The sequence below is a fragment of the Ahaetulla prasina genome, chromosome 7 (genome assembly GCF_028640845.1).
Source record: "Ahaetulla prasina isolate Xishuangbanna chromosome 7, ASM2864084v1, whole genome shotgun sequence".
Taxonomy (NCBI): domain Eukaryota; kingdom Metazoa; phylum Chordata; class Lepidosauria; order Squamata; family Colubridae; genus Ahaetulla; species Ahaetulla prasina.
The window spans coordinates 92,080,887-92,103,859 of record NC_080545.1 but is presented as its reverse complement, the minus strand read 5'-3'; the positions used below and the strand labels follow the sequence as shown (position 1 = coordinate 92,103,859).

Here is a 22,973-nt window from a genome sequence, read left to right as displayed (position 1 = left end):
CCTTCTTTTCATTAAACTAGGCATACCAAGTTCCTGCAACCGTTCTTCATATGTTTTAGTCTCCAGTCCCCTAATCATCTTTGTTGCTCTTCTCTGCACTCTTTCTAGAGTCTCAACATCTTTTTTACATCGTAGCGACCAAAACTGAATGCAATATTCCAAGTGTGGCCTTACCAAGGCATTATAAAGTGGTATCAACATTTCACGTGATCTTGATTCTATCTCTCTGTTTATGCAGCCCAGAACTGTGTTGGCTTTTTTGGCAGCTGCTGCAACACTGCTGGCTCATATCTAAATGGTTGTCCACTAGGACTCCAAGATCCCTCTCACAGTTACTACTATTGAGCAAGGTACCACATATATGGTACCTGTACATTTTTTTTTTTTGCCTAAATGTAAAACCTTACTTTTTTCACTCTAAACACTACAGAATGTAAATGTACAGAATGTACAGAATGTAAATGGAAAAAAGAACGGGCTTACCTGAATTAATTCATCTTCTGGAAGAGCAACAGTAAAGTTGACGTGGCACAGGCAACAAGGGATCATCGAACGGAGTTTAAAATAAAGGCTCTGTGAAAGAGAAGAAATGACTAATAACTTCCATCTTCTTTTGGGGCCAGCATTGACAAATTTAAGAAGCATCTTCAGCATAGAAGCAAGGTGACTCTCGTTCGGAAAATTCTATTTGGTCGATAGGCATCAGGGTGGCTTGGTCAGTTATCAGTTAGTGAGAATGGCAAGTTAGCAAAGTTAGAAGCCTCCAAACCCTAAGCTGTACATTGTTTTTGCTGTTTTCTTTGAAGTTTCTAAATGCGCGGTTAGCTGCCCAGAATGATGAGAATGAGATGGATGGCTACAGAAACTGTTTAAATGCATAAAATAAAACCAAAAACCAATACAAACCCATTTCTTTGAACTTCCAGGTTTCTGCTCAATAAAGCCTTTTGCAAAAAGATAAACGGAAGTAGCTGAAATTGGTGTCTTGGATCTAAAACATGCAATTTTGCTCATTTTACCCCTTAAAAACCAGGCAGCTGTCTCTAAAAAGTAAGGCACCAATTTCACTGCTTCAATTCACCCCCTAAAAAACAGGATGAAAACCCACTGTTGGCCTTGCCATTCGGGGACCTCACCACAACCCACATGGTCTTCAGTGGCATCAAACTGTTCTTTTTAGAAATATATTCTCTGCATGCAGGCATGTTGCCCAGCAACACGCAAGTATTCCTTCTGCTCAGCCACCCCCTCATGTCACTGTTTGTCTTTGTTGATTCCTGGAAGCTGCCTGAACTGCAAATAATCCTCGATTTATAACCATTGATTTAACAACCTTCATAGACCATAAATAGACCATAAATAGACTGCAAAGGCTCATGATTTTTGGGAAGATGGGAAGATAATGTAGCAATAATAAACAAAATCATTTGGTTATTGTTTTACACAGGATATTTGATGTCTTCATTATAGCAGTCATTTATTTAACAGTCATCTATAATTTACACCAGAAAAGCAAGCAAAGGACTGATTAAACAAATAGTTCAAATAACTAGATTAATTCCAGCAAGCATTCTCTTACCTTTAGTAGATTCTCACAGAGATCATTAAAGGTGTTGTTGAGAGTTTGGTTTGTGAGGGTAATATTGCTAAGTCTGAAGACTCTTACAGACATAAACATCTGAAGCAGGAAAACAAGATCATGAATTGCCATCCTTAAGTATAAATAAGAGTCTTATTACTGGCTGTATTACAACTGAGATTGTAAAAGGTACAAGACAAAAGAAAAATAAAATTTATTTTAGGATAATTTTAACGCCAACTACATCAGGTGTGATGCATTTCATGCTAATGATGACAATCCTATGTAGATTGGAATGAATAAATTTCACCACCATAAATGGAAAATAACTGGAGTGTTGTATGTTAACTATTTACTAAGTCTGCATTACTATTAATCTTCTCATCGTTCCCATCACCCATCTCCATCCACTTATGACTGTAACTTTGTTGCTTGTATCTTTACGATTTATATTGATATTGATAGTTTACTGATTGCTTATTTGTTCCCTATGACTATCATTAAATGTTGTACCTTATGATTCTTGATGAAGGTATCTTTTCTTTTATGTACACTGAGAACATATGCACCAAGACAAATTCCTTGTGTGTCCAATCACACTTGGCCAATAAAAAATTCTCTATTCTATTCTATTCTATTCTATTCTATTCTACTCTATTCTATTCACATTCATATAAGAGAAGAGATACAGGACTGGGAGCATAACCTCTGGATCAAATATTAAGATTGGACATTTATTACAAGAAAACTTTATGGCAAGCTTTATGCATGGGATAATAATCTATACAGATAGTTCTTGACTTACAACCAAAATTAAGCCCAAAATTCCTGTTGCTTAAGTGACACATTTGTTAAGTGAGTTTTGTCCCATTTTACGACCTTTCTTGTCACAGTTGTTAAGTGAAACACTGCAGTTGTTAAATTAGGAACACGGTTGTAAAGTGAACCTGGCTTCCCCCATTGACTTTGCTTTGTCAGAAGGTCACAAAAGTTGATCACATGATCCCGCTACGTTACAACCATCATAAATATGTATCGCTTGTCAAGTGTCCAACTGCAAATCATGTGACCATAGGGAGGCTGCAACAGTCATAAGTGTGATAAATGGTCATAAATCACTTTTTTCAGTGCCGTTGTAACTTTGAAAGGTCACTAAACGTTGTCAGCTGAGGACTAACAGGACTCTCTTCCAAGTTTCTTTACTACCAATGTTTATGGAACTGACGCACAGAGAGAAAACATTCTTAATTGTGAGGCCTCATTTGAGAATATCTTATGAGATAAAATTGCTTGGACCTACACTACATAATTTATATGAAAAAAAACCCACATTTTTGATAATGCCGAAAACTGAATCTAAGCAAATTAATTTTTGCAAAGAAAAGCAGTTTTGCATACTTTGAAAATTGATCTGATTATATTAATATTATTTTACCTGTATGTCAGAAGTCCAATTGTTTATTCCAGGCATAATTTCTGTATTGCAGCTATAAAAGCCTGACAAAGAACAAATTCAGTTTTTTAGTATTAAAAAAAGAAGAAGATATAATGGTGTTTTTTCATTTGCTCAGGTTTTTAGCATATCTGATTTACGAAGTCACTGTGCTTTCAATTTGCATGATATTTTTTGAGAAAGAGGCAATCTAGTAATATTCTAAAGAAATATGTATATATACTTAGGAATGAATGCATCAGTTCAATTCAGTTAAATATAACTTATGTTCTAGTATACTGAGACGCTGAAAGAGTTTATTAAATGCACAAATCTACAATAAAGTGTGTCACATTAATTACATACAAGCAAGTATCTATTGAGCTTGCAAGTTATGTAGCTTTTCTAGCTATCTAACGATAAATGGACTTACTTTTTATAAGATCAAATTTTAGAAACCTAACAGTATGACTTCTTCTAAAAGCAAATGTACATGGGATTATTCTACATACTGTGAAAAGAGTACTGGCTATTGTTAAACCTCTGGGAGTATTTTATAATATTATCCAAAAAAATTTTTAAAATCGGTTGTACCTGAGGGTGGAGGGATATCTGTCAACAAAGAGTGAACATCTTCCATTGCATCTGTATCATCAATCTGAGGGGGGAAAAAAACCCTACACATAATAATTTGGTCTTTGAAATGTTCTTGATCAAGAGATATTCTGTGTGAAAAGCATATTTACTATACATACTGTATAAAGGCATTATCAGAAGTCTAAGTCTAACCCATATTAGACACTTGGGGATTTGTTAACAGATTTAAACATCTTAGTATATTAACATTAAAATCTCAGCACTGGTGAGCTGTTTTTTGTTTCTTTTCTGAACCTTTCTGAAACATGCATGCTGTCAGGAACCAGAGACATTTCTTTATTGCCACTCACTTACCAATGTTTTTTTTTTTAAAAAATCTCACCGGACTAACTGCACAAACAACCAGATAGGGCAGGGGTGTCCAAACTTGGTCCCTTTAAGACTTTTGGACTTCAACTCCCAGAGTCCCTCAGCCAGCAAAGCTGGCTGAGGAACTCTGGGAGTTGAAGTCCAAAAGTCTTAAAGGGACCAAGTTTGGACACCCCTGAGATAGGGGTTCCAAGGATTGCAGAAAAGGTCAAATACCTGTTGCTTGATTTATTTTTATTTATTTATTTATTTATTTTGTCACAACAATATATTTAAGTATCATACAAAAAGATTATATAGTATATAAACATATATATGAGTAAATATTAGGAGGTTTAAGCATATATATATATATAGGAAGAAGAAAAGAAAAACAATAGGACAGGAACGGTAGGCACGTTTGTGCGCTTATGCACGCCCCTTATGGTCCTCTTAGGAATGGGGTGAGGTCAATGGTAGAAAGTTTTTGGATAAAGCTTTTAGGATTTTGGGAAGAGACCACAGAGTCAGGTAAAGTGTTCCAAGCACTGATGATTCTGTTACAGAAGTCATATTTTCTGCAATCTAGATTAAAGCGGTTGACATTAAGTTTAAATCTATTGGTTGCTCTTGTATTATTGCAATTAATAATAATTCCTTCCCATAGAATCAAAGGGTCGGAAGGGACCTTGGAGGTCTTCCAGTGCAACTCCCTGCGCAAGGGAGGAGTCTTAGACTATCTCAGCCAAATGGTTGTTCAGTCTATTTGTGGCAGCTTCTGGTGATGGTGCACCCACAACTCCAGCAGCCAAGCTTTTCCCTTGATTAATGGCTCTCGCTGTCAGAAAATTTCTCCTTACTTCTAGGTTGTATTTCTCTTTTTTTTTTTTATTACTTTTTTTGCAACAAACAAACAAAAAGAAAATACATTATTACACCCTTGTGCTATACATAAAAGGAAGATTTGGGTCTTCGGATATATCCTCATGATTGCCAAAATCCACGTTCTCGAGGTACAGGTACTGAAGCGTCCAATGTTCCAAGCGCAAAGTCCACAAATGGTTTCCAAGTCTTCCAGAAAATATCTTCTTTATACACACCACTTCTAATTTTAATATCACATGTCATTTTATCATTTAAAGCTAATTTCCACATTTCAGAATTCCACTCTTCTATTCTAAAAATCACATCTAGTTTCCAATATCTAGCTATTATAATTCTACCTATTATAATCATAATTCTAATCAATTCTTTTTCATATTTTGTTAATTCTATTTCTCTTTAACAAGCTTCCACCCATTATTTCTTGTCCTGCCCTCTGGTGAATGAGTCCTCTATCGTGCCCGCAGTAATCGTTCTGCTTGATAGGCTATGCATTCCTAGCTCCTTTAACTGTCATATGGTTTAGCCTCCAGACCAGTGGTGAAATGTAACATGTGTTACTACCGGTTCTGTGGGCGTGGCTTGGGAAGGGAATGTGACTGGGTGGGCGTGGCCAACTTTTTTTTTTTTAACTTTTAAAAGCATTTTTTCTATAACCTCTTCGGCGAAAGAGGTTGTAAAAAAAATGCTTTTAAAAGGCTCTGACGATCAGGCAACTCAGCTGGGATTGTCAGAGGCTTTTAAAAGCATTTTTTTTACCTCTTCGGCTGAAGAGGTTGTAGAAAAAATGCTTTTACAAGGCTCCTCTGACGATCCCAGCTGAGCCACGCGATCATCAGAGGCTTTTTTTTTTACTTTTAAAAGCATTTTTTTGGCTGAAGAAAAAATGCTTTTAAAAGTTTAAAAAAAAAAAAAACTCTGATGATCGCGCGGCTCAGCTGGGCATGGGGTGGGGGGGCAGGGATTTTTGCTACCAGTTCTCCAAACCATCCGCCATCATCGCTACCGGATCAGGTGATCCGGTCCGAACCCGGAGCATTTCACCCATTCCAGACTCTTTATCATCTTTGCCGTTCTTCTCTGACCTCTTTCTAGGGTCTCAGTATCTTTTCTGTATCATGATGACCAGAACTGGATATAGTATGCCAAGGGTAGAACACTTAATTTATTCCCTGCAGGGATTCCAAGCTAGCCAGTCTCTTAACTCACCTCTTCTCTAGTTTTAGATTCCACCACACATGCTGCTCATTTTCAAAAATGGAAAGTGGCTTACAATAGCTGTTTTTATTAAATCTCTCTCTCTCACACACACACGCACACCAATTCAGATATGCTATCTGTAGAATGCAAGAATATTTAACCACAAACGACATGGTTCTGTAATTCAATGAAATGAAATTCGTTCATTCTTTGTAAGTCAGGTACAAGATGAACTTTTCCGAAGGAGAACATACCTCCAACACGAAGGCATCTTTCTTGCCATGAGAGAGATCCAGTTCTGTAATTTCATCCGAGCTTTCAGACTGAGATCTTAGCAACCTGGTCCGGTGTCTCGGTTCTGGAATGGGAGAACCTATAATTTCTTCAGATGTCTCCTACGCAGAACAAGATGGCATCATGTAAGAAATCGCACACTGAATCTCACAAAAAAATCTTTATAAACATTTCACTGCTACGACCACAACTTTCCTCCAACATAAAGAAAAATCAGTTATGGCATATCTTAGCTATTTCTGTCCTAATCAAAATGAGTAACTTTTATTTCTGAACCTGTTTAGTTTTGCAACCACTTTCTTTCTCCTTATTTTAATAGAGTTCCGTCTCCTAAACATTGTGTCAGCTTTGGAAGCCATATTAGGCCGGAAGCTTCCGTGCTGCCACTTTCTTATGTGTGGGAAAGTAGGAGGGGGGGATTTAGTAGAGGAGTTGTCTTTAGACATAATAGCATTCTTCCTGTCGGTCAAGGTCAGGCCGATCCTGCATCTGGAGGAGGAGTGGTCGGAGTGCTGTCTCAAGATGGGACGGAGGGTGATTAGAGCATGTGATTGACTGAAGAGTGAGGGGATGGTCTTGAGGGGTTTGATTTACTGAGGGAAAACCCGGACCTCTCAGATTCAGATTTTCCCAGATGTGCAAGTTTTCCTATCCTAGTAAAAGAACTTTAAAAGATGCGTGCTTCGGAGTTTTTACTTGGACTGGGCGGTTTTTTCTGGAACGCTGACACATCGATTATCTTTATATTTTCAGAAATCAATTACATCTAAGCTTTCATTCATAATATAAGTAGTCCTCAACTTTCGTTTAGTGACGGTTCAAAGTTACAATGGTGTTGTGTCTCGCCCAATCTCACCACAGCCGGGGTCTGCTTATCTGCTTCCGAACGCTGAAGAATGTCCTAGCATGCCTCCCGGCCCCAGCCCTGGCTCCATGCCCAGACAGGCTGAAGAGGAGGAAATACCTCCAGCCCCCAGGCTCCATGCCCAGGCAAACGGAGCAACTAGACCCCTCCCCCTCCTCCACAGCATGTGAGCCTGAGGAAGGTCAATTACCAACAGCTGCCGACTGGAGTGACCCTCGCGTCAGAAGACTTGATAGACAGAGGCAACAGAAGGAAGGGAGGGGCAGGCCTGGATAAGTGCTGAGTCATGGAGCCACACCCCATGGCCTATATAAAGGACCTGCTTTCTGACTGTCTGAGTCAGGCAAAGTTTAAAATATCTTGCTGAAGTCACTTTCTGGTCTCCTGCCTGCCTTGAGGACTTTGCTAGGACTTTGCTAGGCACGCCTGATTCGGATTTCCCTGACCCGGCCGTCAGCGGAGGAGTGGGACACGACAAATGGCGCTGAAAAAATGTAACTTACGACCATTTCCCCACACCTATGACCCTTGCAGTATCCCCGTGGTCACATGATTTATATTTGGATGCTCGACAATTAGTTCATATTTATGACGGTTGGAGTGTCCCGGGATCGTGTGATCCCCCTTTTGCGACCGTCTGACAAGCAAAGTCAATGGGGGAAGCCAGATTCACTTTACAACTCTGTTACTAATTTAACAACTGCTGTGATTCACTTCAGAAACATGGCAAGAAACATCGTAAAACGAGAAGCATTTGACTTCAATTGTGTCAGTACTTATACAACGTTGCTTACCGGAGGGTTAATCTCATACAGCTCTTTGTTTCTGGTGATTGTGTCATTGATTTTCTTCTGCACATGTGATATATGCTGTTCGTAAGTGGCATCACTGGGAGTTTTCCCTGCAATCTGAATACCGCCAGGAGTAGGTAAAGCAGCCAGATAAACCCCTGTAGCAGACTGTAAAAAAAAAAGTATACCAGTAAGAAACTAAGGCATTGTGGGAAACGCAGTCTAACACCTTCCTTCTATTGGTTCTGCAACCCAACAAGAAAGACACAGACTTCAGAGGATCATTAGAACTGCAGAAAAAATAATTGCTGCCAACCTGCCTTCCATTGAGGACCTGTATACTGCACGAATCAAGAAGAGGGCCGTGAAAATATTTACAGATCCCTCACATCCCGGACATAAACTGTTTCAACTCCTACCCTCAAAACGACGCTATAGAGCACTGCACACCAGAACAACTAGACACAAGGACAGTTTCTTCCCGAAGGCCATCACTCTGCTAAACAAATAATTCCCTCAACACTGTCAGACTATTTACTGAATCTGCACTACTATTAATCGTCTCATAGTTCCCATCACCAATCTCTTTCCACTTATGACTGTATGACTATAACTTTGTTGCTGGCAATCCTTATGATTTATATTGATATACTGACCATCAATTGTGTTGTAAATGTTGTACCTTGATGAACGTATCTTTTGTTTTATGTACACTGAGAGCATATGCACCAAGACAAATTCCTTGTGTGTCCAGTCACACTTGGCCAATAAAAAATTCTATTCTATTCTATTCTATTCTATTCTATTCTATTCTATTCTATTCTATTCTATTCTATTCTATTCTATTCTATTCTATTCTATTGTTATAAAAAATGTAAGAGTTTAAAATGTCCCATTGACTGTTTATCTGGATCAGAGTTTCTCAAACTTAGCACCCTAAAGATGTGTGGGCTTTCAAAATATTCAGAAATTTCCAAGTAGAAACAAAACTGGATACATTTTTTTTTCTTTTAACGGTATCCGCACTTTTTAAAACTCTTGAGTGTTATGTCCTCCTCGCCTCCGTCCGAACGATGGCTTAATTAGCCAGCTCTTATCAGCTCTGGCAGCAAAAGAATCAGCGTCTGCCAAGAGCCCTTGTTAGCTGCCAAGACGCTGGTGAGTCACAACCTTCAGCTCTAGTCAATCAGTGAATTTGCCTGATACAAAGAGACACACCAGCTCTTGCTGCCTTTTATATCCTGTGGGGTGTGGCTCCATGATTCAGCACTTCCTAGGCCTGCCCCTCCCCTGCTTCTGTTGTTCCCTTCTCTCCTGCCTCTGAAACCTGGGATTGAGCCAAGCCTGATTGCTGTCAGCTGGGTCTGCAGGCATGGCCTGGCGGGTGGGGGGGGGGGGAAAGAGTCAGGGGAAGGAGGCCTCGTTATCTCTTTCACCTGGCCTGCTTCTGGCTCCTGGAGCTGATCCAGGGAGGCCGGTGCTTCCGAGTCCTGACGGCCCTTCCCCCTCACTGTCCAAGTCACTTTCTGGCAGCAGGCCCGGCTACGAGTCACTTTCTGGCAGCAGGCCCGGCTACGAGTCACTTTCTGGCAGCAGGCCCGGCTCCAAGGCACTTTCGGGCATGGGGCCAGGTTCGGGGGCGGGAGCCACAACATTAAGATTGAAAAACACTGATCTAGACCAGGGGTCTCCAAACGTGACAACTTTAAGACTTGAGGACTTCAATTCCCAGAATTCCTCAGCCAGCTGTGCTGTGCTGACTGGGGAATTCTGGGAGTTGAAGTCCCGCAAGTCTTAAAAGTTGCCAAGTTTGGAGACCCCTGATCTAGATTATGTAGCATAAGTATGTGTAGGTGGGATTGTGTGATCAAGTCAAATTTTTCTTCAGAAAGTAAACAAGTGGAAAATTGCAGGCCAAAATACAGATTAAAAAAAGAATTAAGAAGTGCTGAGGGTGTGACAATGCAGCTTGTTCAAAGAGTTATAAACCTGAATTTGTAGAAATCTTGGGAATTTAAGATCACGGATTATCTTTGTGCATTTAATGCCAAACCCAAAAGGCACCATTAGATGCTGTAGATATAACCCTACAACAATCAGTGATGAGGGATAACATCTGACCTCTAACGAGATCTTCATTAGTAGCCTTTATTGTGGCAGAAACTTTTTAAAAGTGGATTAAAACACCAGAAACTGGATTCCAGCCGCTGTTCATTAACTTTAGAAAAGGTACTATTGTAAGACTTTCCATTTTGAAATCTTCATGGTTTATTTTAAAAAGCACATGGCCTGTTTCTTTCACACAACTTATTTTTTAAAATGATTAAGCCGACAAATCTTGACATTTTGGGTTTATGATATGTAAAACCATCCTATTTTGTTCAGTGCTTAAGAATTTTTCCAAGATGAAAAACTGGAGGGCGATTATGCTAGAGGATTAGGAAAAAAAATCAAAATGTTTAAAACACAAATGGAAAACTTACCGCCAGACCCATCAACATCGTTTCTCCCACCGTGATCTGTATCCGTAGGCCAAAGAGGGCATTCATCCCTCTCAGCTTCAGCTTATTCATCAACTGTGTGTGTACTTCGTACTCCATAAATGGCAGCAGGTTACTGATGCAGGTCGCGTTGGCTTCGGCTTGGGCTTTCTTTTTCAGCCGGCATAGCCTGTTGGGGAGTGAACAATAAATTTCAAGACATGTGGCCTTAAGGAATCACAGAGTCATAAGACTAGAAGGGACCTTGGAGGTTTTCAAGTCGAACCCCATGCTCAAGGAAGGAGTCCTTATACCAGGGGTGTCCAAACTTGGCAACTTTAAGACTTTAAGACTTGTGGACTTCAACTCCCAGCAAAGCTGGCTGAGGAATTCTGGGAGTTGAAGTCCACAAGTCTTAAAGTTGCCAAGTTTGGACACCCCTGACTTATACCATCCTGGACAAATAGTTGTCCAAACTTTTCTTGAAGACCTCCAGCGATGGAGCATCCACAACTCCAGGAGGCAAACTGTTCCATTGGTTAATTGGGCAAGACATTCCACTGATTAATTGTTCTCCATGTCAGGAAATTTCTCCTTATTTCTAGGTTGCTTCCCTCCTTGATTAGTTTCCATCCATTGCTTCTTGTCCTGCCCTCAGGGGCTTTGGAGAATAAGTTGACTCTCTCTTCTCGGTGGCAGCTCCTCAAATATTGGAATATTAGGCTATTCTTTGTCAGAAAATTCTTCCTTAGTTCCAGGCTGGCTCTCCCACTGATGAACTTCCACCCATTGCTCCTTGCCCTGCCCTCAGGATTTGGAGAATAAATTGACCCCTCCCAACCCCCTGACAGACCTTCAAGTATTGGAAGACTGTAATAATAATAATAATAATAATAATAATAATAATAATAATAATAATAATAATAATAATAATAATAATAATAATAATAATATCAGAGTTGGAAGGGACCTTGGAGGTCATCTAGTCCAACCCCCTGTTATCATGTCTTTCCTGAACCTTCTCTTCATTAGGCTAGATATACTTCATTCCCTTAGCTATTCATTGTATGATTTAGCCTCCAGACCCCTTAACATCTTTGCATCTCTTCACTGCACTCTTTCTAGAGCCTCAGGATCTTTTCTGTATCGTGAAGTAGAGTAGAAAACTGAAAGTAGAAAGCAACAGGGGCATAAAAATCTATGCAAATGCTGGGAGCACTTATGGAGACCGCCACCCCACCCAGACTTTTTGCAGCCTTTAGAGAGAATGGTATTTTTAAATAGAAAACCCACAATGAACTGAATTGTTAAATTCAGCAGGAAAGTGTTGGCCAAGGCTATTCTACTAAGAAGCATCCCTATATTCTGTGGGAATCTCTTTCCTCCAAACGTACTTCATTGCTAAAGAATGATCCAGGAACAGCAGATTGCTTATCTGTGAACAAAACATCTTCACTGAAGTAGAGCCAGTTTGGTCTGGTGGTTAAGGCACCAGGCTAGAAACTGGGAGATTGGGAATTCCAGTCCTTCCTTAGCCATGAAAGATGGCTGACTTTGGACCAATCACCAGGAAACTGGGAGTTCTAATCCTCTTAGCCATGAAAGCTGGCTGGCTGGCTGGCTTTGGACCAGTCACCAGGAGACTGGGAGTTCTAGTCCCGCTTTAAACATGAAAGCCAGCTGGGTGACCTTGGGCTAATCCCAGGAGACTGTGAATTCTAATCCCGCTTTAAGCATGAAAGCCAATTGGGTGACCTTGGGCCAATCACCAGGAGACTGTGAATTCTAATCCTGCTTTAAGCATGAAAGCCAATTGGGTGACCTTGGGCCAATCTGTGAATTCTAATCCCACTTTAAGCATGAAAGCCAACTGGGTGACCTTGGGCCAATCACCAGGAGACTGGGAGTTCTAGTCTCGCCTTAGGAATGAAAGCCGGCTGGGTGACCTTGGACCAGTCACTCTCTCTCAGCCCAATCACCTCACAGGATGGTTGTTGTTGTTGTGGGGAAAATAGGAGGAGGAAGGTGGATGTGTGCCACCTTGAGATACTTGTAGAAATAATAAAGGCAGGATATAAATAATAATTAAAATAGGTCTCTTCTTCCTGTATGCCTACCTGGCTTGGATGAGACAGCCTTTTCCAAACACCACTGCGTCCACAGGTAAGTCTATTGTCGTGAAAAGAACATCGGGCACTTTCTGCTTCCTGCAACTGCAGCAGTAAGCGAGGCGAGCCGGGAATGGCATGTTGAGCTCATCGTAAGGGATGTGACAGAAGCCACAACCGGGAGGTAAGGTTTCCTCCAGCCTTAAAGAGATAAATGGTGAGAAGTGTAAAATTACCATTCAGACACCGACTTTCAAAATAGGGTTGGTCACTTGAAGTGGGGGGGTTCGCACAAGGTTTATACAGATAACCTATACAGGTAGTCCTCGACTTACAGTCGCTGGTTTAGTGACAGTTCAAGTTACGATGGACCCGAAAAGAAGTGACTTATGACCACTCCTCGCGCTTAAAACTGTTGAAGCATCCTCAAGGCCACGTGATAAAAATTTGGCACTCAGCATGTACTTGAGACGACGGCAGCATCCCAGGGTCATGTGACAACCGAGCCATTCGGGGATCAAAGCCCAATTTGATTAAAACGGCACAATTCACTTAACAACTGCAGTGATTCACTTAACAACCGTGACAGAAAGATGATAAAAATGGCTCTGACTCACTTAATGCCTTGCTTAGCAACAGAAGTTCCCGTCACAGCGGTGGTTGTAAATTGAGGGCTACCTGTACATAGCTGGGCAGTCTGCTTTTTTTTTATAAACCTTTTTTTTTTGCATTTGAACAAGTTAATCAAAAGACATTTTTCCCCCTCAAGAGGCCAAACAGATAATTAATTTCCCCTCCCCTTTTTAAACCACAGTAACTCCTGACAGATAAAACACATGCATGGACAGATTAGTAGAAACCGCGTAGCTTTTTGTGAATTTGGTTTCAGAAGCTCTGAAAAGGCACAAAACAACACAAATACTCATTTCTGTTAGGTTTAGAGTTCTATGAAGCAATTATTTGGGTAGGAATGGAAAAACTGAAGGAAGGAACAGTTTTAATGGGTCGGAAGGGCAACTACCACTAGGTTTTGTAGTAAATTTGGCTATGAATGCAAATCAGCCACTGAGTGTTGCCTGTTAGAGAAATCTATTTTTACAAAAACATTTATTTAGTTATTTATCTATCAGATTTGGAGACCGTTCATCACCAAGCAAGTCTTGACAGTGTGGAATCCTTGGTGTTTCTCTGAGCTTGGTTGTTTTCTTGCAGATGTTTCATTGCCCAACTAGGTAACATCTTCAGTGCTAATGGGGAGTGGGGTTTTTAAGACTATCTTATCATATTTAATTTCTCTTGCTTTGACAACTATACATAATCCAAACTCATTCAGGTTTATCACAATATATTTAATATGAATAAAAAAAACTGAACTGTACATTTTTTGTCCTGTACTAAAACATCCTTACTTTGAAGCTGAATAATCAAGATTGCATGTCTGGTTGACTGCCAGACCAAAAGTAGCCTCACCGACCTGTGATTTGCTTAGTTTCCTTTTCAGACATATGTCATATGATTAGACTTAGCAGCTACAAAATGTTTTTATTAAGAAACAAAATGTAGGGGTCGGTGGTATTTCTCCACCTTTTTGTTGATCAAGACATGTCTCTGTGCAATAATTATCTTTCTTGTCCCCCTCTGCAATCTCATAGCCTTCTGAAGGATCTCCCAACCATCTGGAAAAGACCGTGGAGAAAAGAGATCTGAGAAAAGAGGGCCTGGTAATAATTGACTTTTTCTTTGATCTGCTGAGCAAAACTTCCACTGAATTGGTGAAAAGACCACTTCAGAGAAGCAGACAAACTGGGATACAACTCAGTGTAGCAAACTATGAATGCAAGAGATATGGATAATGTAAGCCAGCTTAGGCTGCCATCTTCCTATAACTGTTCTCTAATCAAAAGTTATATATATGTATTTTGACTCAAATGTGAACTTTCAGCATTGTGTTAACATAGGAGTCTCTCGTGGACCTAAAGCATGGGTGTCAAAGTTGAGGCATCACATGACATATCGTGATGTTTTTTTCCCTTCGCGGAGCTGGGGTGGGTGTGGCCTGCACGTGATGCATCTGGCCTCGCGGGCCACCAGTTTGACCCCCTTGAAAAGGATAGTTTGATTATATAACAAGCGTCTAAAGGCGCAAGTGGGTTCAAAGATAGCAAACGGGATACAATGCCGCTGATCCTTTAGCTACAAGTAAATCAGAATGGAGCTTATTTAAATTAAGCTGACTCCATTAGCTCTTGTAAATATGAGACTAGAAAAGCACAGAATAGATTTGGAGGTGAAGCAAATAACTGAAAATTGCAGAACCTCCACTCATCCGTGCTGGAAGCAGAGGGGATATGAAGTTTTGGCAAAGAAGCAAAACGAACAACAGCTCAGGTTGCTCATGCCAAACTTTTCTTCAAAAATAAATAAATATGTAAAAATCTGCCTTCTGGAGGAATCTCATCATGCTGAACATGACTGTCATCTCCCAAAAAATGACTTGGCAACATCAGAGTCAAATCTGATGTCAAACATCAGAAACAAATCAGCATTATTTTTTATCATCTAATCTATTTTTGGTAGGGATTTTTTTTTTCTGAAGAGCTGAACTTTATAATTTTCTATTGAAAAATCATATTTGGTGAAATCTTGATTTGACAGACAAGCAGGGAGGAGGGGGCCTGCGTTACACTCAAAAGGCCTGTAAAACCGTACAGGATGTCCTTTGTGGCAATTTTAGTGATTTGCGTACTGACGCCACAAGACAAATCATCACAGCTTGATGCTCTGAGGTAAATTTTCATAGCCGACCCAAGCATAATGTGAATAATGTTGGGGGCGGGTGTGTGTTACATTGAAAAATGGGGATCCGTGAATTGAGGTTTCGCTGTTACTTGAAAAGGAGAGGCAAATCTCTATGGTTGGCCGGGGAATTCTGGGAGTTGAAGTCCACATGACTTAAAAGTTGTCAAGGTTGGGAAACCTTGGTTTAGTGCAGGGGTCTCCGACCTTGGCAACTTTAAGACTTGTGGACTTCAACTCCCAGAGTTCCTCAGCCAGCAAAACTGGCTGAGGAACTCTGGGAGTTGAAGTCCACAAGTCTTAAAGTTGCCAAGGTTGGAGACCCCTGGTTTAATGTGTCATAAAATTTTGACAATGGTGCGAAACAAAGAGTCACTTGCACACTCAGTGTTAGGAGAGGGACAGTTCGAAACAACGGAAAGGATTTGCGTTCTGTTGTTAGTAGCCAAACGGTTACCTTATTCAGGCTGTTAGAAATTTTAAAGCAGTAAGACTAGTGATTGGGGCAGTCCCACAACGTCTGCTGTTGTTAGTGAAAAATCAGTAAAGTAGTCGGGCCCCCGCATTCTGTGCTGTACCACTGGTAACCTACCCTAATAGAGAAGAACTATCTTGGTTTTGAGGAAAAAAATCAACCTCTCCCTTCTCTGACCCTATGGAAAAGTAGCCAGGCTGCCATGACAACCTTGGTTCCAAACAGACTTCCATGTTTCCATCCTGGAGAAACCTGGGATTCAGCACAGCTGCTGTGCCCGAGGCAGACAAAATACAGACCTCCTCACTGTGAAAGAAAGAGAGAGAGAGAGAGAGAGGGAGGGAGGGAGGGAGGGAGAAGGGGAAGGGGAAGGAAAAGGAAGGGAGGGAGGAAGGGAAAAAGAGAAAGAAATGGAGAGAGAGAGAGAGAGAAGGGGAAGGGGAAGGAAAAGGAAGGGAGGGAGGAAGGGAAAAAGAGAAAGAAATGGAGAGAGAGAGAAGGGGAAGGGGAAGGAAAAGGAAGGGAGGGAAGGAGGAAGAAAGGGAAAAAGAGAAAGAAATGGAGACAGACAGAGAGAGAGAGAGAGGGAGGAGGAGGGAGAAGGGAAGGAAGGAAGGAAGGAAGGAAAAGAAAGAAAGAGAGAGAGAAAGGAAGGGGAGAGGAAGGGAAGGGAAGGAAGGAAGGAAAAGAAAGAAAGAGAGAGAGAAAGGAAGGGAGGAGGGAGAAGGGAAGGAAAAGAAAGAAAGAGGAGGGAGGAGGAGGAGGGAGAAGGGAAGGAAGGAAAAGGAAGGAGGGAGGAAGGAAAAGAGAAAGAAATGGAGAGAGAGAGGGAGGGAGGAAGGAAAAGGAAGGGAGGAAGGAGGAAGAAGGAAAAGAGAAAGAAATGGAGACAGACAGAGAGAGAGAGAGAAGGGGAAGGGGAAGGGAAGGAAAAGGAAGGGAGGGAGGGAGGAAGAAAGGGAAAAAGAGAAAGAAATGGAGAGAGAGAAAGGAAGGGGGAGAGGAAGGGGAAGAAAAGAAAAAGAAAAGGGAGTGAGCGAGTGAAGAAGGAAAAGAAAGAAAGAGGGAGGGAGGGAGGAAGGAAGGAAGGAAGGAAGGAAGGAAGGAAGGAAGGAAGGAAGGAAGGAAGGAAAGAAGGGAAAAAGAGAAGAAACAGAGAAAAAGAAAGAAAGGGAAAAAGAAAATCAGTCATGGGTTTAGTCATATGCATTGCCGAATCTCTTTCCCCAAAATAAAAAAGCCACAACCAAATCCACGTTGAAAGTGAGCATTTGTGACAGGAGAGTTTTGAAAAATAAGCTGCCTGTCATAAGGTGGTTATTTTGACTGTGATAAGGACAATTCATTTCCAGAATTACAACGGTAAAGGCCTGAGGGATACATTAGGCCCCCACGTGGCATGCTGGATGCTCTGCTCCAAAACTAGAAGGGCAGCCTAGGGTGCAGGGCTTTTTCCAGGTTGAGAATTTTAAGTCAATGGGTTTGGACCCCTGGATTCCCAAAGAGGAAGGGGCCAGACAAAAAGGTAAATGTATTACCTTTATACTTCAATCAAATATAGCTAGACTTTGGCTTTGTGATTGCAATGGCATCTGCCCATCAGTCCCAGGTTGTGACGGGTGTAAAGCAGATTGTCCTGCGGCCGACCACATTTTACAAACTGTTTTTGTGGCAGTCGCAAACGTTGCGATTCTTAAGTGAACCAACTGTTCACTATGGGATGGTTTCGCTGAAAACTGGAAGCCAATGCTGCTTGGCAAACACTGCAAATGGCCTTAAATGCAAACTGGTTGCTGCGTAGTCATGTGACTGGGCGGGAGGAGTGACCACTGAAACTTTGAATCCACTGGGGAGATCCGTCATAATTCTGAATGGTCGCTAAATGACAGGCTGCAAATCAAAGACTACCTGTACTTGCTAATATGATGAATTTCTAGTATGTAGTGAGGGGATGGGGAACAATGCCCCTTTTATGACTTGTGGACTTCAACCCCCAGAATTCTTGAGCCAGCCCTGTTTGCTGGGGAATTCTGGGAGTTGGAAGTCCACAAGTCATAAAGGGCCCATCATCCCCCACCGCTGATGTAGTGGATCATTCCCCATCTCTTTTTTCCTGTGTCCTCAAGTCAGTGTTTGCCTCCTATCTTCTATCTTCATGGCCCCAAATGGCATCTCCTCTTGATAGCTTGATCACTGATCAAAAAAGGTTACAAGGCTTTAAGTGAAGATGCCTTGTGCCACAGATAATAAAAATGAAGGCCGCTGGTGGCTCAGCAGACTAAGTCTGTCTGTTATTAACAGCAGCTGCTTGCAATTACTGCAAGTTCAAGTCCCACCAGGCCCAAGGTTGACTCAGCCTTCCATCCTTTATAAGGTAGGTAAAATGAGGACCCAGATTATTGGGGGCAATAAAGTTGACTTTGTATATAATATACAAATGGATGAAGACTATTGCTTAACACAGTGTAAGCCGCCCTGAGTCTTCGGAGAAGGACGGGATATAAATTCAAATAAATAAAAAAAAAGGTTCTGTTGTTCAGAAGAATTTGTCATTCCTTTGTTCACCAAGGCAAACAGCAGCAATGCAGAAGTAGCATTCTACACCACTGCCACATCCCAGCAGCTATGTGGCTATATTACTATACGCCCCACCGTCCTGAGCAGTAGTGAGTTTCAAATCCCGTCGCTACCGATTCACTCGTGGGCGCGCACGTACTTGCGTGCACGCACAACGCTTCTGACATGTGCAGAGACGTCCGGGTGGGTGGGCGGAGCCTCCCGCCACCGCTACCGGTTCACCCAATCCAGGGTGAACCGGTAGCAACCAACCACTGGTCCTGAGCCTGCCTATTTCACATTAATTGGCGCAACTTTATACCATCGATCTTCTCTTTTCATCCCTTCCTTCTGCTGCTTGCAGAGATAAAAGTGTTTTAATTGTGAGAGAAACTGAGCCAGTGAGTTACCAAATGCTTGTTGATTCACTGTAGCCCACCACAGCGTGGCACCCCAATGCTTTTGCATGGGATTTGATTTCTTGACGAACTTCTGCCCACCAGGCATCCCGTGTTTCCGGGTCATCTGAAAGATACAGAGCGCATCCGTTTACTATTCAGCAGAGATGCAAAATGTTTGGTTAAAGCAAAGGTGTTAACTAAGCGCTGGTTAACTTGTTTAAACTAGTATAAGACCTCAGCAACATCCTGTTTCTTCTTCTTCCTCCAGCCAATTAAGGCAAGTGTGGCTACTTCGGTGGGGTGGCGATTTCACGCAATCGAAGCTAGTCCATTTCTCTTTTGAATCTCAGAGAACGCGAGAGCTCAAGGATGTGGTTTCTATACTTACAACGTTTTGCTCAAAATACCGTTACAGGCAATCCTTGACTTACAACCACAATTGAGCCCAAAATCTCCATTGCTAAGCGAGACAGTTCTTGAGTTTTGCCCCATTTTTATGACCTTTCTTGCCACGGTTTGTTAAGTGAATCACTGCACTTGTTAAATTAATGACACGACGGTTAAATGAATCCAGCTTCCCCGTTGACTCTGCTTGTCAGAAGGTCGCAAAAGTGATCGCATCAACCCAAGACACTAAATATTCAGTTACAATCTAAATTTTGATCACATGACCATGGGGAAGTTGCAATGGTCGCATGAAAAATGGTCATAAGTCACTTTTTTCAATGCTGTTGTAACATTGAACAGTCACTAAATGAATGGTTGTAGTCAAGGATCACCTGTATTAGGCTAGACCTTCCAAGCGACACGCCAAAAGTATCTCGGACTATGAAAAAAAAACCTGACAGCATCTCCAACTACAAACACCTTTGCAGTCAGCAAATCTCAGTATTAAAAGTCCACTGGTCACAACGTGTCTCCCTTGGATCATCTTTTTTTTTTTTTTTAAAAAGCAACTCGAGGAGATAGATTGTAAGATAAATTAACTTAAGAGTTTGGATGATTTGAATAACAGTTTAACGTTGTCATGATTAAAAAAGCAGAGTGCAATTTAGAGATTTAAAAAACACTGAACCATATTGCTCACTTGATGGGAAAAAAAGTTTTAAAAACTCTCTGGGCAAACTTAACGTTCTTGCATGAGCCTAAATAATTAACTGTCCTTGTTTTTGTATTTTTAACTGATTCGACAAATACCAACACCAACACCAACACCAAAAGAGTTATGAGATATTCTGTTTATAATTTTAACCTCAGACGGGAAAAAATACTGAGTTGTTAGGTTAATGCTGAATAGCTTTATTGCTTATTCTTGAAAAATATCTTGTCAATAAAGGAAATACATTTAATATATGTATTATAATACGTATTCACAATATTTTTAGAAACTAATAATGTTATAACCATAACTCAATTGTAAGTTGCCACATTAAAGGCAAACAATGTTGAATGAGCTTCATGTTAGAATTTCAAACTTGACCTCTTAACGTTTTCAAAACGTACATGGAAGCACTTTTTCAATACTTGCAAAGATGTATTGGGAGGTCGGGGGTCGGAAGAACCTTTGACTGTTTAAATATCTTACAGTATATGTGAACTTGCAGTGATATTGGAGGAAACTGCTTGTAATTTCCAGAAATAATGGAGACCTACAAAAGCCAAACTTGTTTTTAAATTGTTAAGAAAAATCAGCTTTTAATAGAGGACTTCCTAGCCTGGAAAAAATAATTTTGCTGCAAAACCTAAATTGCACAATGGCGTATGATTTAGATTGGACTTTGGGATTTCTCTTCTCAAAACACATTTCTGAAGAAATCATCAGATTGCACAAAATTCCTAAATGAAAATTCATTGTTTCACTCCCTCCACAATTACATCGTAGACCCAAATGTATTTTAACTGAGATTAATCTTTTTTCTTTTAGAAGAATATTTTTGAAATACAAAGTAGTATTTTAGATCTTATAAGAGACTGGTACTTGAGGGTCAACAGAACAGGCTTAAATGTACTTAGTGTTAATGTGAAAGGTTTTAGAGATTTTAGAAAATGACATGTAGTTTTAACCTATTTCAGATCATTAAAAATTATGTCAATTTTATAAAGGACACATCTTGACAGAATAAGGTAAAAGCTTTGTGTGTTTTTATAGGACATTTGCTTAATACTTCAAAGCAAGGTGAGGCAGGTAGCTTGCCCTGACTCAAACATTTTTTTCTCTTCACGTTCTACAAGGTGTAACTGGTAATTTTAGTTGATAAAATATGATTATGATCAATGTTTATCTAACAAACTCCCTTTTATCTTTTGCAATATGATTGTTTTTATTGTTTCAATATTTGTTATGATGATTATCAGAATGGAGATTTTAATATTTGTTTCTGAATTAAGTATATACTCAACCATAAAAGATAATAATTAGTGTACTTACTGTAATTACATCATAATAGATAAGTGGAATTTGATCTGTGGCATTTCTTACATCTTAAACTGAGAGAATATGCTTTTTACTTAGCAATGAATCAGATTTTGGGAGGGAGGGTTATGTTTCGGTTTCTTCAACATTATTTCAACAAATTCACATGTGCAGAATTGAAAATTAAGGTTTATCAATTTACAACACAATCAGCTTAAACTTACACAATAGTTTACTACAATATCCAAAAGCCCGCATTTCATTGTGTCTTCACTGAATTTATTTGATTTTTAAATCTGTAAATTATAAAGAATTGGTAGGAATGGCTAGTTATTTAATTTTTGAATCCAAGGCTTATACGTGTATTATTGCACACAAACCTCTTTGGATGCAGATGATGAGATATCTCACTACCAGTTTATACAAGGAAATAAAAGAAACTAAATATGACTTAAATAATATCTTACCACAGCAAACTGAATTAACCATATTTTCATTAAAAATAGTGGAAAAAATGGAGAAAACCCTGGCAAGATCCTGGCAAACCATGTGAAGCATTTATTATGTGTATATGGGTATACAATATATACACCTATACCTCGATCTATAGCTATAGCTACCTTTGTACCTATAACCAGTGGTGGGATTCAGCCAGTTCGCATCACTTCGGGAGAACCGGTTGTTAACTTTCTGAGCAGTTTGGTGAACTGGTTGTTGGAAGAAATTATGAGGGCAGAGACCCGGTTGTTAAATGACTTGAATCCCACCACTGCCTATAACTATTTCTTTTTGCAGGCTTTCTCTTGCTTTGTCTATATGTGGCACAAATTTAGCTTCTAAAAGTATTGTCTAAACTTTTAAACAGAGATGTGTGAATAAATGTTCAAGAGAGTAGCCTCAAAGACTAGCTATTAAAGTATAAGCAAAAAGGTAAATCAAGTGTTTAAAAGAATCTTTTAGAGAATTCCCAGTCAAAGAATTCTCTTTAATAAGAAGCAGTATTGTAAAATTACTGAACAAGAGATCTACTCCTGTGATTTTTACAGTGGTAATTCCATTCAAATATGAATCTTTGCATGTGTTATTTCCCAGAAATATTAGCTAATATTGAATTCTGAAAAGTTACTACAAGACCCAACCGCTGAAAGCCACAAACCGACAGTATGGTACTGGTTTTGGGAAAGCGAGTTAGCTTCATTCTGTGCTGAAAATAGCATGTAAAGAGGGCAACACCTGAAAATAAAATACCTTTGAGATTTAAATATACTTCCTTGGAAATGAACTTTCTTCGGCATGTTGTAAACTTTACTGGATTTTAGCTCCGCCCTCCCCCTGCTAATTAATGGAAGGAGGGGGGGGGAAATCATATAAACAGAATGCAATGCATATTTACATACGATAGACACGAACTTACCTTTGCGTGATAAATAAAGATAAATAAATGACTTAATAAAAACCAAGACACCACAACATGGCAGGCGTCATTCATACCAAACACGGGAACGCAACGCAATGTAAAAGCATTCGCTTTGGTTTTTCGGGGCACAGTGATTCACAAGCAGCTTTTCTTCACCTCTGGGCTTTTGACACATGAGCCACACAGATTCACAGGGCAACCGCTATTCAGAGCATTTACACATCGAAGTAAAGCTACATAGACAGTCCAGAAATTGACGGGGAGGGGGAGGGGCAGCAGGATGGCATGTGTCCAGCGCACTTCCACAAGGGCATCGTCACCTGTTGTGTTTCCAGGCTA

General features: G+C 40.3%; 1 protein-coding gene across 1 annotated transcript in view; it reads right to left on the bottom strand.

The window, feature by feature from the left end:
- The window catches only part of C2CD5 (C2 calcium dependent domain containing 5), an 87,087-nt gene that overhangs the window by 15,979 nt on the left and 48,135 nt on the right, over positions 1-22,973 (bottom strand). Inside the window, exons 11-20 of the mRNA XM_058190220.1 lie at positions 18,814-18,928; positions 15,965-16,153; positions 12,586-12,777; positions 10,472-10,658; positions 7,992-8,156; positions 6,293-6,433; positions 3,606-3,669; positions 3,015-3,076; positions 1,580-1,678; positions 484-573 (exon numbers count right to left, since the gene is read on the bottom strand). Coding sequence (XP_058046203.1) covers positions 484-573; positions 1,580-1,678; positions 3,015-3,076; positions 3,606-3,669; positions 6,293-6,433; positions 7,992-8,156; positions 10,472-10,658; positions 12,586-12,777; positions 15,965-16,153; positions 18,814-18,928 — 1,304 coding nt within the window. The remainder of the gene's footprint in view (positions 1-483; positions 574-1,579; positions 1,679-3,014; positions 3,077-3,605; positions 3,670-6,292; positions 6,434-7,991; positions 8,157-10,471; positions 10,659-12,585; positions 12,778-15,964; positions 16,154-18,813; positions 18,929-22,973) is intronic.